Source organism: Pollachius pollachius (genome assembly GCF_949987615.1).
Source record: "Pollachius pollachius genome assembly, chromosome: 15".
NCBI lineage: Eukaryota > Metazoa > Chordata > Actinopteri > Gadiformes > Gadidae > Pollachius > Pollachius pollachius.
In genome coordinates this window covers 12,822,217-12,839,426 of record NC_136948.1, presented here as the reverse complement: position 1 = coordinate 12,839,426, position 17,210 = coordinate 12,822,217, and the positions used below count along the sequence as shown (strand labels likewise).

Genomic DNA, 17,210 nt, shown 5'->3' with positions numbered 1-17,210 from the left:
GCAGCTCGACTTGAGGTCTGATGGCATGAGCATGAACGCAATCACCTTCCAACGAACAGCTTTTCCCAATGACGCTCTCGGAAATCCTAGAGAGGACGTCCGGTCGAGTTTGTCTCCCCTGCTCGTCTTGCATCTCCAAACCGCTTGTAACTTTGTGTCGTTGCAACAGAAACGGGCATTCCACGCCACAGATGTAATGACAAGAGGACCTGAACATTGTCCTCTTCCATGACCACTGCAAACTCAAGGACTGAGGCAGTTGCAGTTGTAAACGCCAAACTGACTCTCCATGTGGACAGCAAACTCTGTATGGTGTATTAAATATTTACAAGAAAAAATAAGCAAAAAGGGGTAAATCAAACACTAATGTGTGCTCAGAGCGAAACACATCCCTCAATCTACAATGCATGACCCGGACACGGAGGACATACACCCTGTACAAGTTACCGTGGCATTGTTACCATGGCGTCGTTACCATGGCGTTGAGTGCTCTACATCATCCCTACACTGTTAACATAGGATTCATTGCTGTTGAAAAAAAAAAATCGTTAACTAATTATCTTAGGGAAAAAAGACAAGATGCTGGAAAATGTGTTTGGTTCAAAATAGTGTTGTCGTGATTTTGTTTACGTCCGTCATGCAAAGTGTTGGCGTTTCCGATGATAACGACATCATGTAGTTGGGATCCTCATGAGGTCACTAAATGTTTTTCTTGTTACTCTTGGAAATACTTTTTTTTATTAAAATATGGACAGTGTTAAGAACGCTTTTGTTGTGCTTGAGTCGAAGCGTTGGAGTGCATTAATTGAAAAAAACAAAGACAATAAAGTGGGCGTGGTTAGGCCATGCATTCAGACAGGAAACACCAGAGACTCTCGGTGTTGCTCGCCCAAAGTAGAGCGACACACTTTATTGTTTCCTAAACAATTATGCCGGTATTGCTTCTTACAAGTATTGTTTAAATATCCTCCCACCCCCAGTTTGGCGCTGGGTTTTTCCAGACACTTCAAACAAACCACCGGCGGAGAGCTGAAAACACAGCCATAAAAACAACTGGGTTTCACAAAGATTTAACCGTCCTCATAAACACGACACGTTTGGATTCTAGGAATGCTGTAACAAGGCATGCACACACAATATAAACATTGACATTTCAATACTTCATAACTTAACAATATAAAATGTCAAAAGGCATCCAAATACAATAGTATACCAATTCTGCAAAACTACAACTACTAAGTACAAATGAACCCTTTTACTGCATTCCAAGTCTGGAAAAAAAGTATATTCAAGTATTATTAATAAAGTAAACACAACACTTTCTAAATAACAAACCCTGAGTATTTTCGCTATACAGTGATAACTGAACAGATGTCCACGACATTGTAGGCCAGGCGGTCTTCAAGTAAACCCTTAGCCTCTTGTTAGCCCCCAGGTGAACACAGGCATCTGATGACGTCATGCTAGGAGCTACAGGAAGTCCTGTAGACACAAGTCCTTCTTTTTTGATCTTAATCAAAAAACCTTGGTCCATCCGAATATAAAGACCCACAACAACAGTACGTTCTACAGGGATATTCACAAAACTGTAAAAACAATATAGATTTATTTTTTTACTGTGACGATGGCAAAGCATTTTATTTGCAATGGCCTCAAGCAACCTCATCCAAACTTTAATCTTCAACACACAGAAGGCCTCCAGCCCCTCAGTCCAGCCGTTGGAGTTCAGGCCCAAAGCTCTGGACTTGGGACCGGGTGGCCTCTCGGTTACAAAAGGACCGGGCACTACAACAGAACCAGCAAACACTGTCTGCTCTTGGCAGCCCCACAGCAGGTTTCTGAGGCGAGATCTAGACACCTAGAAGTGGACTTGACTCATACAGTGGTGTACGCCTCTCCAGGCTCCGACGGTAAACAAGCTACTCTTCGTGAAGCTACTGTAGTAGGACTGCGGTGGGGGTGAATTGTCTCAGAAGAAACACCCTTATTGCCTTACTGTCCCCCTGCCCTAGTGCCCACGGGCCATCTGCTGCGGGCCATCCGTCAGTTAGAGCTCTAAAGAGGGGGGGGGATAGAGAAGGGGACAACTGTTTTAAGACGGGTCTGGGGAGATGATGCGACGGGGGGGTTGGCTGTGTGTCTGTGGGGAAGAGGGGGGTGCTGGGTGTGTGTCTGACAGGAGGGGGGAGCCTTTCCCCGACCTTGGGCTGAGCAACAGAATCCCCGACCTGCGCGCCGCAGGGCATTCCTGGGCTGGGGCCGATCGTCTTACACGCCTGCGGCGGTGTCACCGAGAGGATAATAGGGCTTTGCGTCAGATGGCACTCACACGCTGCACTGCTGTGGGTGGGTTTCTATTTGGCAGAAGCCACCTGCGTGTGTGCGCGCGTGTGTGTGTGTGTGTGAATGTTTGTGTGTGTGTGTAGACAAGCGCTCTCTTGCCATCAGATGGAGTTATGCTGTTGCAATTTGTATAACAGTATGTGCCATAGCTCTTATGCCTGAATTAATGGCATTTGGGACTCTTAACAGATTGTTTGTGTATTACATTCCTAGAGCTCCAGACAGAGGGGGGTTACATGCATAGACAGCGGTCGGGCCAGCACACCGGCGGGGCCCGGGCCCCGGTCTCCTCCTCTGGATGTCATCTGTGCTGGGGATCGTGGGCCTGGAACAGCCGGCTGTACGCAGACGGACCTGGAGGGAGCAACACACAGAGGGTCAGTCGGGACGTCCCAGGGAGAGGGGTGTTGCTCCACATACGGGGCGGGGAGGGCTGAACTCGTACTACGGTTTGGAATGCAGCCAGACACGAGGGTGAAGATTACGAGGATCCATAAGAGAAAAAAAACATTATGATTAGGAAGACCATTGTTTTATAAATCGATTTTTTACATATTTACCACCCCCCCCCACTCCACGAGGGTCAAGGTGAGAATGGGATCGGCCCAGTCTGCCCACGGTCAGCCCCAGTATGGTCAGCCCCCCCCCACCCACTGGCTAAATCTCTGGCCCCGTGCCAAGCATCCAGTAGGAGAGGAATTCCGAGTCCGGTCGGGCAGCAGCAGCAGTGGCCCTGTTTGCGCTCCTAAACAGTATTTCCTTTCATTCCCGGCTCGGCAGACGGTGTTTATTTTGGTGCTGCTCTACGCTGTGAGGAGGAGGAGGAGGAGGAGGAGGAGGAGGAGGAGGAGGAGGAGGAAGAATCCTGACAGAGTAGGAAAATGAAAAAATGCCTCCCAACGCACGGCCGCGCGATCTCACGCTCTTCCTGCTCAGCAGAAGGCCCGTTAGCGAGCGGGGGGGGGGGGGTGGGGGGGGGGGGGGGGGGGTTTCGCTCTGAACAAATCACTTCCCCTTCTGGAAACGGTGGCTGCAAGAAGAGGCTCCTGAATCAGTGGTGGGAACGTACAGTAGAAAAGTGACGCTCTGTTGTGACCAAATTTGATCCAGGTGGCATGTGACTCAGGAGGTAGCCTTCTGACTACCAGGTAGACTGTTAGCCAGAAGGTTGCTAGTTCGATCCCCGGCTCCTCCTAGCTAGAGTGTTGAGGTGTCCCTGAGCAAGACACCTCACCCTAACTAATCCCGTCGAGCTGGATGTCGCCTTGCATGGTTGACTCCGCCGTCAGTGTGTGTGAATGTGTGCATGAATGTGTGAATGTAAGATAATATTACAAAGCGTTTTGAGTGGCCACTGGTTAGATTAACACTGTAAACGATGTGCATGGGACACAACAAGGTGTATCCCTTCCCCCTTGGGACTCTTGGGCCACAGGTACCGACTGAGCTTATGCTGCATCGAAGTACATTTGGTCGTACATCTTCAAAAATTAACATTATGTTATTAAGTGGTTTGAACGCTGTGACACGTGACGTAGTCTGACGGGGTTGACAGCCAGCAACCTTCAACTTCCTCCCTTCCTTCCTGATGAGGCAAAGCGTCCGTAAGAGCAGGATGGATCCTTTTGCGGAGGAGAGCTTAAAGCCGTAAGTCCCCGACATGATCAGGAACCTGTTAAACTAGCAGGAGCTCCGTGCTCATTTCCCTCTTAAACACTGAGCTGTAAATCTCGGAGCATTCGCAAACTTCAAGCAAGGGATTTTTAAAAATACAAATGTGGCCATCGGATAAGATCTGCTTTCATGAGCATCGACGGTTCCTCCTCATCAAACTCCACTTCCTGCCCCGTATCCCCAATGAACGTTGGTGCTACACAGAGGTCACAGCTGAAGTGAGAGAGAGAAAGAGACAAAGACAGAGAGAGAGAGAGAGAGAGAGAGAGAGAGAGAGAGAGAGACAGACGGAGTGGTAGAGGGACATACAGAGGGGGTGGGAGAAAGAGATACAGAGTGAAAGGGAGGGAGGAAGAGAGGCAGAGGCAGAGGCAGAGACAGAGACAGAGACAGAGAGAGAGAGAGAGAGAGAGAGAGAAAGAAAGAGAGAAAGAGAGAGAGAGAAAGGAAAGGCCAGGGAGTATTATACTCCCTGGCCAGAAAGAGACCTGGGAATGCAGGGAATTAAAGCATAAGAGAGAGAGAAAGACTTCAAGGTAAAAAAGAAAAGAATGAGAACAGAGGAAGGGGGGAGGACAGCGAGAGGGAGAAGGGGGGGAGGGAGAAGCGAGAGACTGTAATTAATGCCGGTTGACAGCTGATCATAGAGAATGCCGTCCATTAGGAGCGGCTCTAACTCCCTGTCAGAATCGATCAGGGGAACGCCGTCATCTCGCTACAGAGGCACACCGGGCAGGCGGAAAAACACTGACTCACTCCCGTCGACTCACTCCCCAGCCCCACAAAGGCTGCAGCCCTTTAACAACAACCCAGCCCCCGTCCCAACCACGGCTCCCTGGAACTGCGTGACTGGATCTGTTTCGGAAAGCGGTTCTGAAGCTGGACCTTTACCTCAGCGCTGAGCCCCGCCCCTCTACATCCGTCTCCGTTCGTAGCCCGTCCTAAGTAGCGGTGGATCTGATTGGGACCCGTCACTCACACCTACACAGAAATGTTGATCCTTGAGGGGAAAACAAGGCGCCAAACCCACCAAAGACTAAGCGAGGAAGGGTTGTGTGACGGCTGCTGTGTGACTCTGCTCTTGCAGCGCAGTCACATAAACAAAACCCACCGTGCCTTACCTCTGACTGGCAACATACGACGCTGGCATCAGGCTCAACAATGCGATTGGCTCATTGAACTGCGCAACAGGAGTGTGATTGGAAGGGGGAACCCCCTAATTGGGAAAACAGATTTACACTCGCTGTACCAAAAAATGGAACATACCATAATATTATTGTTACTGCAATAAACTCAACACCCGACACGACCCCTCGTTGGACCGAGGCACCAGAGTGGAAAAGAGCGGTGCAGCGACGATGGAATGAGCCCGCATTAGAAACGTGCAGAAGCCCTTGATTGTTCAGATCAGGACAAGTGGGCAATAAAATCGCAACAGTTGTTGCAGATGATTAGTCGGTAATAAGTACAGAGATGGAAAATCCATGTTCACGTTGTAAAGGTTGTCCCTGGAATCATGGGTGCGCCATCTGGATCTGCTAATTAGCGCCAAGTGTGCAAACGCCAGAAAGCACCAGTGGAAGAATCTCGCTTAGTGAGGGAGGAACGATATCAGGATCTAGACCTAGAGTTCTCCCTAACCCTTGCCAAAGAGTTAAATAACATGTTTAACATCCTGGTAACAAGATGTAATTAGCTCAACACAAGGAACACAATCCCAGTTAAAAGTAAGGAATTACATGTTGGCTGTTCATTACCCACTTGCGTTAAAGATTTACCGTTTAAATTACAGTCATCACAACTGTACACACACACACACACACACACACACACACACACACACACACACACACACAAACTGCATTGCCGTGGTCTATTTCCAGCATGTCTTCGTGTGATTTCAGGTGCAAGGCCGATCGCGCAGTTGGGGAGCTGGGCAGCGATTACTGCTGAGGGGAGGATGGTCAACAGATGGGAAACACCAATAATAGTATTCCTCTCCCTGTATCTCATAATAGCTGGCATCAGAGTTATACCACCGCATCCCCTCGCTCTCACATGACCTCTAGGCCTGAACAAACACTAGAGATTATAAAGCACTGGGAAGGTTGTATAACGTGTTGATGCCCGCTTTTCCACAGCTTATTCAACTCCACACATCCTCAGCTCCAGGGAAGAGAGCTACGGGGCATACAGGAGAATCCGCCCTGCGTTAGGTCAGCCCTACAGTTAAGATGTGTCCCATGGCATTGACACATAGGTGGTTCTGTGTTTGCTGCAGTGATGAAGCAGCCACCTTTTAAGGCCCGACCGGGCTGGGAAAGGTGCCCCTCACGGCAAGGTCCTTGAGATGCTAAACTTAAAGCCATCCTGTGTGTGCTCTGGCCCGCGGGGGCCCGGGTTAAAAATACCATACAGTGTTTAACAGTCCTTGATAGAGGAATGGTTGCTATGCGCGACTGTTATCGCTGACACCGGCTTGGAGGCCACAGAGTGTGTGTGTGTGTGTGTGTGTGTGTGTGTGTGTGTGTGTGTGTGTGTGTGTGTGTGTGTGTGTGTGTGTGTGTGTGTGTGTGTGTGTGTGTGTGTGTGTGTGTGTGTGTGTGTGTGTGTGTGTGCGCGTGCGTTTGTGTAAAGACCCACCCGTTCTCTTGTAGACCGTGCGCTGGCCGTTAGACGGGGTTGTTCCACTGGTGGGAGCGTTGGGGGGCGTCTGCCTGTTTGATTGCACATGAGATAAGAGAGAGAGAGGCAGATTAAGTATGACAGAGTGAGTCAGAACAGGGATAAGCCCCCTCAGAAGACATGCAGGGACCACCCAGAGCAGTGCGCTGATCTGAGCGGCCAGGAAAGCATTGGGTCACAATGGATTGATTTCTGTGAACGCTGTTTAAAGGATTCGGCAGGTTTGTTGAGACCCCAGGTTAAAGGTTGACATCCGCTCATCAAGGTGACACTGTTGTTATTGTGCTTCTCGTGCCGAGGCCCTGTCAATGTGTGGCCAAATCAGGCAGTTGGTGACCCATAGAAATCTGTATATTTTAAGCAGCTCCCATAGTGCTCCAACAAAAGTAAGTGCTTACAAACTGCCCTGGTGAGGTAGCTTCCTCCAATAGTGCCAAATAACGAACAAATGTAGAGTTATGATTCTGGGCTTACACCCCACTACGCAATTCAGAGCAAAGATAGCGGCTGCGTTATAGGCAGTGTGATAACTGTATATTTGTATTTTTTTTTACAAATCTCAACAAGGTGGGAGGCGGGATGGGTTCACCTGGTTGGTTGGAAGGCAGCCTAAGCGTTCCTTTCCGAATCAAAACGAAGGGCTCAGTTCCCGCTTGTACGAGGGTCTACTGCTGGGCCAGTCCTCTGAAGCTGCTTGGACGCAGCAAGAAACTAGGACATCGAAAAGTGAAGAATCCTAACCGCTCAGCACTCAGTCTCCCGGTCTGTGAGCACGCATAGCGGTGTGTAAACTCAGACTCAAAACTAGTGGATTTGTTATTTGTGGGCAGAAGTGAACCTGACCTAGCCAGGGTAGTTGATGTGCACCAGCTTGTGTTGGACAGAATGAAGAAACAGTTATGGGAGCTGCTGAACGCTCGTTTGGAACGGAATGAATGTCAATGGCTCGCAAACTGCACAGTTTCCGGAACGCGCAATTACGGAGGGAGTTGGGGGGTTTTAACAAATTGTGGTTGATTTACATCTCGACCTAGCCTAATGTCAACGATTACCCTGGGCTCTGAACAAACCGGCCAAATAAGATAATAAGCTTATTTGGCTGGTTACATGATAAGTTCATGTATTATTGTATGCATTCAAATAGTAAGAAACCTCTGCCACATGTTTACACCTTAAGGGAGAAAGCCTCCTGCTTTCTATATGCACCTTTCTGGCACTGAAAGATTTAAAGGCTTGCTAGGTTTCCAGTCCATAGAGGCTGGTGTGTGTTTACATCCAGTGGAGAGTTAAGTGTTTACCGAGAGCTTCTCATGAGCTATTGTGATAGGGAAGGGAGACATTCCAGCGGCTTGGTATCCGTCCAGGATGACATACTCTTTCACACTGGCATGATGATTGAGAAGATAAGGTATATATACAGGGCAAAGAAAACCCAGTGCCAGGATGTGATTCGGGGTTGCAGCTGATACATTTTATTGTTTTGAGAATTGATCATTCTGAGTATGATTTTGCTGAGAAAGAGAATGAGAATGTTTTGTATTGAGGGGCGTATGCTGTCGACTGTCAAATAATAATAAGAAATCAGACAATTGCCTGAATTATTCCCAGAATTCCCACAAATACCCAGTGTGGGTTCAGCTGCCTTGCTATTAGGGAACTATTCATCCTTAAATCCAATGTATAAACTATTGGGACTAAGAATTAATAGTTCTTCAAATAGTGTAGGGTACCATATTTCTTCGAAAATAAGGCAGAATCTTCTGTTAGCCGCAGCAGTGGTTTAATGGGGTTGTATGTTTCAAAATACCACAAATAAGCCGTATAAACCCCATCTTATTACGCATCTTTGCCCACGACCCAAATACTTACATGTACGCCCAATGCTGGCGTGTAACCGTCACCAAATGGTTTAAATAGTACAGTATTCCCTGAAGCCAAAACCGCGCCAATGTCAGCTGATGGTTGATGGGTAATGTGAGATAATGCTGATTCAAGCTTTAGTAAAACCCTGAACTTTCTGAGGCATTTTGCATTTTTGCAAGCGAGTCATTTAGACACAGAGGCTTTGAGTTATGGGTCCTGGACTGAGAGCACATTGTGGAATACGGTCTTCCTTGTTTTATGGAGATATGACGTGATGCCAATGTTTATGTTTTGAAGAGGTTATCTTTTACTCCCAAACCTCAAATGTAAATAAGAATGTGGGCTTTAAATCATGACTGCAAAAAATGAAAATTTTGTGTTTCATCACTTGAACGCAAATCACTGAAAGCAACAGCCATTTCTTTTATTTGCAGAACCGACCTATGAGCCGCTTGGTAAAATAAGCGGCAGTGAATAGTGTTGATTCGTAAAATCGGGATAGAAAAATACAGTAAGTTCAAGTTTGTTTGAAACAAGGACTCTTATGGGTTGAGCAAATAGCAGCACACAACTTTCAAGCAAGAACCAGTTTTAATTCAAGTAAAGTTCTGCCATTTTGACACAAGACTGAAATGTTATTTTGGGTGTGATCTGTTGGACTAAGTAAATTCCATCTCCTCCATATCCAGCAGTCCTAATGCATAAAGATAGAACTGTTATGACCAGGTTTAGGATTAAATCAGCCAATTCTCACAAAGAGCTTCATGCTGCCCATAAATAACATTACAAACGCTCCGCTGATGAAATAGCTCTCTGTGCATCAGGGCTAAACAAACACCCAGCCATTATAAATAAGCTCTGGTAGGGCAATCATAAGACATCGAAGAAAAAAAAAAGGGAAATAAGACCCTTACCCTATACAATAAATCTGTTTAGCATTTTTCAGAGGAGAGAACAATAAATAAAGCTTAGCTGGAATTACCCTCTCGCCCCATAACAGCGTCTCGGCCAAAAGGGAATTAAGGAGGTAATGAGGGACACGCTGGCTCCTTGTAAGAGGCTGCACAGTTGAGCTTTCATACCATCAACCAGCGTGAGTACAACAGGCCCCACTTCAAGTGTGGGCCCACGCCACAGGAAACGACTCCTTTCATATCCGAGCAGGGCTCGGCCAAGCAAACCAACTCACCCCCTCACATACTTCCGCCTCACCTCATTGGTCGACGAGTGTCGGCCAATTAGCGGGCGGGAGAGTTCATGGTGTGCCCTTCCTAAGCAGGGATTTCACAGGACGATGAGGTTGGGCGTTTGTGCACGGACGTGGGGGGGAGGGGGGGTTGCCTCAGTCCCGGATCGTGTGCGTACAGGTCACCCGCATGTCGTGTCATCCATACAGGCCCCCCCGGGGACAGAGTTCAGGCGTAAACACAGCTTTTGGCGGTGGCTCCCGTGAGCACACAGCCCGGCGTGACAGGATCCACCGCAGACTAATAGGGAGAGAAGGCAGCGGCGTGGCTGACAGTAGTAGTGCTGCTGTAATTGTCACCCTATTAGTAATGCCACACGACAGGCCCGGGTTGCCCTGGTTACAGCCACGATACTCGCCCAAACCTTGCAAACAAAACATCCCTACCCTCCCCCCCCCACCAAAAAAAAAAGCAAAAACGCTTGCTTATTTGAGTTACAAATTGCTCCCTTCAAATCGCCCTGACTGAAGTCATAGCCGTTTGAGGCCTAGCAGCCTCCCTGCTTGGCAGCTGTGGTGCAGTGATAGAGTGGAGGCTCCTTCCCGGAGGATGATGTAGCTACATATGTATTCCCTGCAAGCCAGGGCCTCGGCACGAGAAGCACAATAACAACAGTGTCACCGTGATGAAGTGGCGTGCCGCTGATGTCATGAAGCGTCTTGATTTCTGCTGCTTGTCGTTACCTTTTTTCCCGTTTTTCAGCCGACGTTAATGAACCGCAATAATGTAATGAGTTGGAAACAAATGTCGATGCTGTCCAAACGGGGAGCAGGGGCTGAGTGTGCGTTTTCTGACAAAGCTGCATTTGGAAGCCAGCCTGATGGATACAGAGGCTTTTATTTTTTATCATCATTCAGGGATTTAGACAGAGTAGATGCAACACAAACAGAGAACTCAGCAATGTTTCCTTACTTTGAGTTTTCATTCATTCGGTACTCGCTGTACCCTTTAACACGCACACACGCGTGCAAAACGACCAGAACACGCTGACAGCAGGAGGATGCGGCCACTTCAGTGGATCGACGGCGGGGAAGCAGACTCTTAGGGAAAGCGCACTCCTAATGGAAACAGTCTCCCTGAGGAAGCAGACTCCTCAGGGAAGCAGACTCTACGAGGAAGCAGACGATCAGAGGAAGCAGACTCCACGAGGAAGCAGACGATCAGAGGAAGCAGACTCTTAGAGGAAGCAGACTCTTAGAGGAAGCAGACGATCAGATGAAGCAGACTCTTAGAGGAAGCAGACGATCAGAGGAAGCAGACCCTTAGAGGAAGCAGACGATCAGAGGAAGCAGACCCTTAGAGGAAGCAGACGATCAGAGGAAGCAGACTCCTAGGGGAAGCAGACTCTTGGAGGAAGCAGACTTCTCATGGAAGCAGACTCCTAGGGGAAGCAGACTCTCTGAGGAAGCAGACTCCTCGTGGAAGCAGACTCCCACAGGAAGCAGACTCTCTGAGGAAGTAGACTCTCTGAGGAAGCAGACTCCTCGTGGAAGCAGACTCCCACAGGAAGCAGACTCTCTGAGGAAGTAGACTCTCTGAGGAAGCAGACTCCTAGGGGAAGCAGACTCTCTAAGGAAGCAGACTCCTCGTGGAAGCAGACTCCCCCAGGAAGCAGACTCTCTGAGGAAGCAGACTCTTTGAGGAAGCAGAATCCCAGGGGAATAAGAAGACTCCCTTGTCCCACACTCACACACTCACAAGCCTAACACACAGTGATTCCATTATGAGGTGGTGGTGGGGGGGGGGGGGGGGGGGGGGGGGGGGGGGGGGGGGGGGGGGGGGGGGGGGGGGGGTAGGGGGGGTCAGTCTAAGCGCGGGATGGCTTTCAGATGTGCTATGATAACTCAGAAGAATTGAATTGCCCCGATAACAGGAACACAGGGAAACAAAAGGAAGTAACCCATTATCCCGGCATTTTCTGCTAACAATCTCCCCTTCCACTCTGGATGAAATGCGCTCTCTCCCTCTCTCTCTCGCTCGTCATTCTTCCTACTTCTCCCCTGCTTGATTCTTTATTCTCCTCGTTTCCATCGGTGCATTTTTTTGGTCCGGAAGCTTCCGTTTTTCCCACACTCTCCCAGTCCACCGGTCGACCGCAAACATGCAGGACAGTGGAGAGTGTGAGGGGGCTCAGGAATTCCACATGCAGAGGGTAAACACGGCAAGAGCCAGGAGCGCACACACACACACACACACATGCACACCCAAACACAGAATCACACGCACACACACACAAATGCACACGTATACACACACAGACAGTTACACACACGCACACACACACACACACACACACACACACACACACACACACACACACACACACACACACACACACACACTCAGAAGCAAACACTGCACATTTCCAAGTGCTCAATATATCCTATTCTTCAAGCCCCTTCCTCCTACTCAGCCCTGGGTGTTGCTGTGGCCAGCAGACGGAGACGCCTGTCCCCACAGTAACAAAGACACAGCCTTGTCTCGGTCTGGGCTCTCTGGCCTGGCCTCATTAAGCAGCCGACACACACACACACACACACACACACACACACACACACACAGCTCCACTGCCTGTTAGTCAGCAAAAAACGCTTTGCTCCTGCTTTGGACAATGGACACCCAGGTGGTGAGGCAGTGAAGCAGGTACGGGGGCTGATGAGTCATCCGCTGTGTTAACACACACAGAGACACACACACAGAGACACACTCACAGGCCTCCCAGCTCGCCGGTCTGCTGAGGAGGGAATTAGCCAGCACCTCCATCACCTCCGCGGCGGCCATGTGCGTTGAACAAACAAGCGGCTCCTATCACCGACCGTTGTGCAATTTGGAAAGATGATGACGGCCAATAAAGACATACTGCAACCGTGGGAAACAGCTGGCAGTTCCGCTCCCCCCCCCCCCCCACTCCTTCCGACTCCCCGACTCCTCTCCTTCTTCTTCTTCTTGTATTTTTGTTTCTTTTTTACTGTGCTCCTCAGCTTATCTCCAAACCAAACAGGGTTTAGACCACGCCGCGGGCCGCGGCCCCGTCGCTGAACCGCATCGTGTTTACGCGCCGTGCAGAAATCAGGCCTGTGATGCCGTTGTTTATTGAAGAGGAAGATAGAGCCCCCGGCCAAAAGACTGGAAGCACTCTGCTCGCCCACGTACTCTCACTGGGCCTCTCCGTTCCCTTACCAGACCCCCGGATGCTGTGGACCCTGTCTCAAACCCCCCCCCCCCCCCCCCCCCGACCCAATCAGCCCGCCGCCCCGGGGAAAACCCACTTCAAACACTGGAGAAGACGCCAAGTTAGCGCTGGGTAGTCGCTGGGTTTTGTTTCCTGAAACGACAGCGGTGGTCTTACGTGAGGCGCTGGGTCTCCGTCTTCCTGGCCAGGCCGTCCCGGGAACCGCTGGGGGGCTTGGGGGCGAGCGGGGGCCTCCCGGGGCCCCCGGGCCGTCGCAGAGAGGGGTCGTGGGTCTGGGTGGTGCTGGTGCAGACCGGGTGGCCCCCCGGAGGGTGCGCAGGGGAGTTGTTAGGGGCCCGGGGCCATTGGATACTCGTGGGGTCCAGCAGCAGGGCCTAGGGTGGAGCAGGACAGACTGCATTAGGACATCAGCATCCGCATTGAATATATTCAATTATTATTTAAGATTGATTTATATAGAGCATATTGAATATGCTTTTGTAAGTATTCATCTTTAGTGTAGCAAACACAGAAAGAAATTCTAAAATGGCTTGACAATGAAAATGCTGCACAACCGCAGCATTCTGCCAATACGTGGATTTAGCGATTTGATTTATTGAGCATATCTACCATCACAGTATTAGAGGAGAGGAAACTGGCCGCCAAGTCATTACCACAAAGTATGAAAAACCTCTGCTTGAATTATTGCCGAGCTTAAAGAAGAAATGCCGTCCTAATCAAAACATGCCCTGCATTTTTCCTCCGCTAGTTAAGACAAGATTGCTCATCAAAAGAGGAAGGAAAGCTTGCCTGGAGGAGTAAAAATAAAAACAGTCCATTCCCCCTGACATAATACTTTAACGCCAGCCTTTACTAGGTCCTGGCGATGCCGGGGAATGCTTAGCGCGCATTCCTTCCACGTCTCACGTCCGTGCCATTTTCCCTGCCACTTTATTCATCTATCTAGCAGGCTAATAGCCTCCCCCACTTCCCTCGGCGCAGGCTCTCCGACGGCCCGGTTGGCAGGGCGACGGGGGGAAATATCTGACGGGAATTCTACGTTGATGAATGAGCGGCCGGGTTTCCAGGTTTGCCGGGGTCCGGAGCCGCTACAGCTGGGTTTTTTTCGAGCGGGGGGCCAGGAGGGGCACCTTTCTTTGGCTGCCAGGTGGCGCTCAGCCAAGGCAGAAGAGGAGCCGCGCAGTCTGCAGCGAGTAACTGGAACAGAGGAGAGCGCCGGCACACACCGCCGTATACGCGCACTTAAACAACGACTAGTAGGGAGATGTGCGCCTGAAGCCAAGTGCCTTGAAAGAAACGTTGCGATATAAAGAAACGCAAAGAAAGCAGGTCAGAAGGTGAGCACGGAACGGAGCGTGGAAATGGAGAACGTTTGTTTGATCATCACCGCATGCGACCCCCCCCTCCCTCAACGATGACTTGACTAGTAGATACAGAATGTACGTAGTGGGGGTCAGGCGGGCTGCTGCTTACTGATTCTCTCGACAGTCAAAGAGCACGTTCTGCTCAGGGGGAGCTGCGGGGCGATTCCACTTGAACCCAGCAAAATGGCTGGGGCACACATGGGAGGAACTCAAGTGGAAGGAATCAAAGCCTGTGCTTCACTAGAGATTTGCATCACCGGGGCAGCAAGGCAAGTGAGCTCAGAGGGAAGGTTTTGTGCCGGGTTGGGTGGCAAGGAGTTGGGGTTGAATGATTCAATGGTTACTACACCAAGGCACGATAATAAACTTGGTGCATCATTCATGTATGATCGGACAGGTAGGAGGAGGATGAGGATGTGGATGAGGATGAGAAGAAGAAGAAGAAGAAGAAGAAGAAGAAGAAGAATCTTACATTACATTTCATGTAATGGACCGAGGGAAGGCCTAGATCCAATCCATTTTCCCAACATAGTGAACTGGTGAACGATACAACAGCAAAACAGAAGAGAGGTGGCCCGTGGGGAGGGACGGGGAATGGAAGGAGGTCAGAGGCCACACAGGGGGGATCCCGTTTCAAAAAGGGCTTCACCCAATGAAGAAAAGTTAATGGATTCTTCATCAAGAGATGAATACCCATAATCTCCCGGAACAGAATCTGCCTTCAAAGCAAAATGTGAATGAGAAAACGTCTTCACTCCCAAAACATGAGAATCATATCGTTTGGAATGACCCGAGAGCTCTCGGCCTTCCTTATCTCCCTCAGCATCCAGCCAAATCAGTCGCACCTCGTCAAGCACAACTAAAAGCTTTCTTTTGCTTTTTTCTCTTGCGACATCATTTCGGTTGGACGGATATCATGTCGAAGAACACGGACTGAGCTCACATCTGATAGGACCGAAATGCATCCGCGGAGGCGTCCACAGTGGGGTGCTCTCCTCCACCCATGTGGGCCCCGAGGACTGACCACACAGGGGCCACCCGACCCCAGCCCTGAGCACAACACAGAGCTCAGTGGGGACATGAGGACAGTCCCGTTGTCCTGCTGTGAGGTGACGATGCCCCCTGTTACTGTAGCGACCAACACATGTTCCAACACACATTTCTTATCTTTCCAAACAAACAATCGTGGGATTCATTTTTTTCAGTTTCAGAGCTACATTCCATTAGAACAAAATGGAAATGGTTTGTATATGCTGTATTTAAAAAGTTGCACTTGAGATGTACCTTTAATGAAGTTTAATTTGTCCTACACAAACGTCAAATGAAGACAGTTTAAAGATATTTTCCGCATTAAGGCTATCTTTTGACTTTTAACCAATACTTCCTCTATATCTCAGCTCTGAAGATTTCATTCAAGCAACTCTTCAGTTGCATCTCCAGAGGGGGGGGAAAAGTGAATTTCCCTAAAGGCATATAGAGGAGGAAACTCTGTTCATCCATCACCATCTCAACATTATATAAATGATGTGAAAATATGCAAACATGTATTCTTCCTAGAGAACATTGGGTATATGGGGAGGTCTGTTGCATGTTGACGTCCCCAGTAGCGCCCAGCCACCCTCCACCCTGCTCGCTTCCCATCCCATGTCCGGCTGTAAACTCACACAGAGATGATGGAGAGGTCACCTACATCACGCAGGTGCCAGATCTAGCCTTTTGCGAGGTGAAAGCCGGTGTACCGGAAACCTTTATTGTAACCTCCGTCAGGAGCCTTTTCAGTTACCTGATGGCGAGTGCGGCTCTGGTCCAGCAGCTGTTGGATGGCGAACTGGAAGCGGTAACCCCCCTGGTGCTGGGGGCCCGGCCCGGTCACATGCCTGTAGGCCGGGGTCTCCTCCTCGCTCCAGTAGACCCCTCCGCTCCGAGCCGGCATCCTGGGACTACAGCACCCAGGAGGGGAGGAGAGGGATTGCAGGAAGGAAACACAAAACAATCAGTGTCACCTACAAAGTAATAACTCATATTAGTACAGTGCTAGACTTACTGGTTTGGTACTGGCTTTTGCATTTGTACCATGTTTAGTTTGCATTATATTGTTGCAAAATGGGAATTCTGTCCGTGGTTCATTTCTGAAATACAGTAAGCTTACCAGTTTAGTGCTGTCTTATGTATTTGTACCATGTTTAGTTAGAATCATATTGTTGTTAAATGTGAATTCTGACCCTTACTTTAGAAGAATTTGAATGTAGATCAAAAAACGAGGTGAGCTTGAGCATAGTATAGGTTATTAGGACAAAAGGAAGTCATGTAAATCAAGTTCAGAATGCGTCTTTGTGACAGCACAACATTAGCAGAGGGGGAATAGTAATGTATTTGTAAGTGTTCTAATGTCTGATAAAAAGCCTTCTCTGCCATCTCTATATTCCCCTGTTCCAGATCCACAATACCCCAGCTCGAGTTCCAGATTAGTCCAATCATCGACAGAGGGGAGCGAGGTTCAGAACATCTTCAAACCATTCAGACCCCTCCAGTCTCTAGTGGCCGTATCATTGCCTGGGATAATGGAGAATCAATCACTGGGCTTCAGACTTCACCATGCAACCGAGGAAGGGATGCACGGTTGGTCCATTTGCTGCCAGATTTCCCTCACAGTGATGATTTGCAACAGCGATATAAGTTTAAGGTGCACGTGAATGGTTAATGGTAAATGGAATGCATGTAAACAGCGCTTTTCTAACCAGTGGCCACTCAAAGCGCTTAACAATATTACCAAAATTCACCCATTCTTACAAACACTCCCACACATACGGCGGAGTCAACCATGCAAGGCGACAGCCAGCT

The 17,210-nt window shown here is 49.2% G+C and overlaps 1 protein-coding gene across 1 annotated transcript in view; it reads right to left on the bottom strand.

The window, feature by feature from the left end:
• Positions 1–1,880: 1,880 nt before the first annotated feature.
• Positions 1,881–17,210, bottom strand: part of ttll5 (tubulin tyrosine ligase-like family, member 5) — a 51,460-nt gene continuing 36,130 nt past the window's right edge. Inside the window, exons 28-31 of the mRNA XM_079752025.1 lie at positions 16,153–16,309; positions 13,162–13,379; positions 6,661–6,734; positions 1,881–2,697 (exon numbers count right to left, since the gene is read on the bottom strand). Of these exons, the coding sequence (XP_079608151.1) occupies positions 2,645–2,697; positions 6,661–6,734; positions 13,162–13,379; positions 16,153–16,309 (502 nt within the window). The 3' untranslated portion in view covers positions 1,881–2,644. The remainder of the gene's footprint in view (positions 2,698–6,660; positions 6,735–13,161; positions 13,380–16,152; positions 16,310–17,210) is intronic.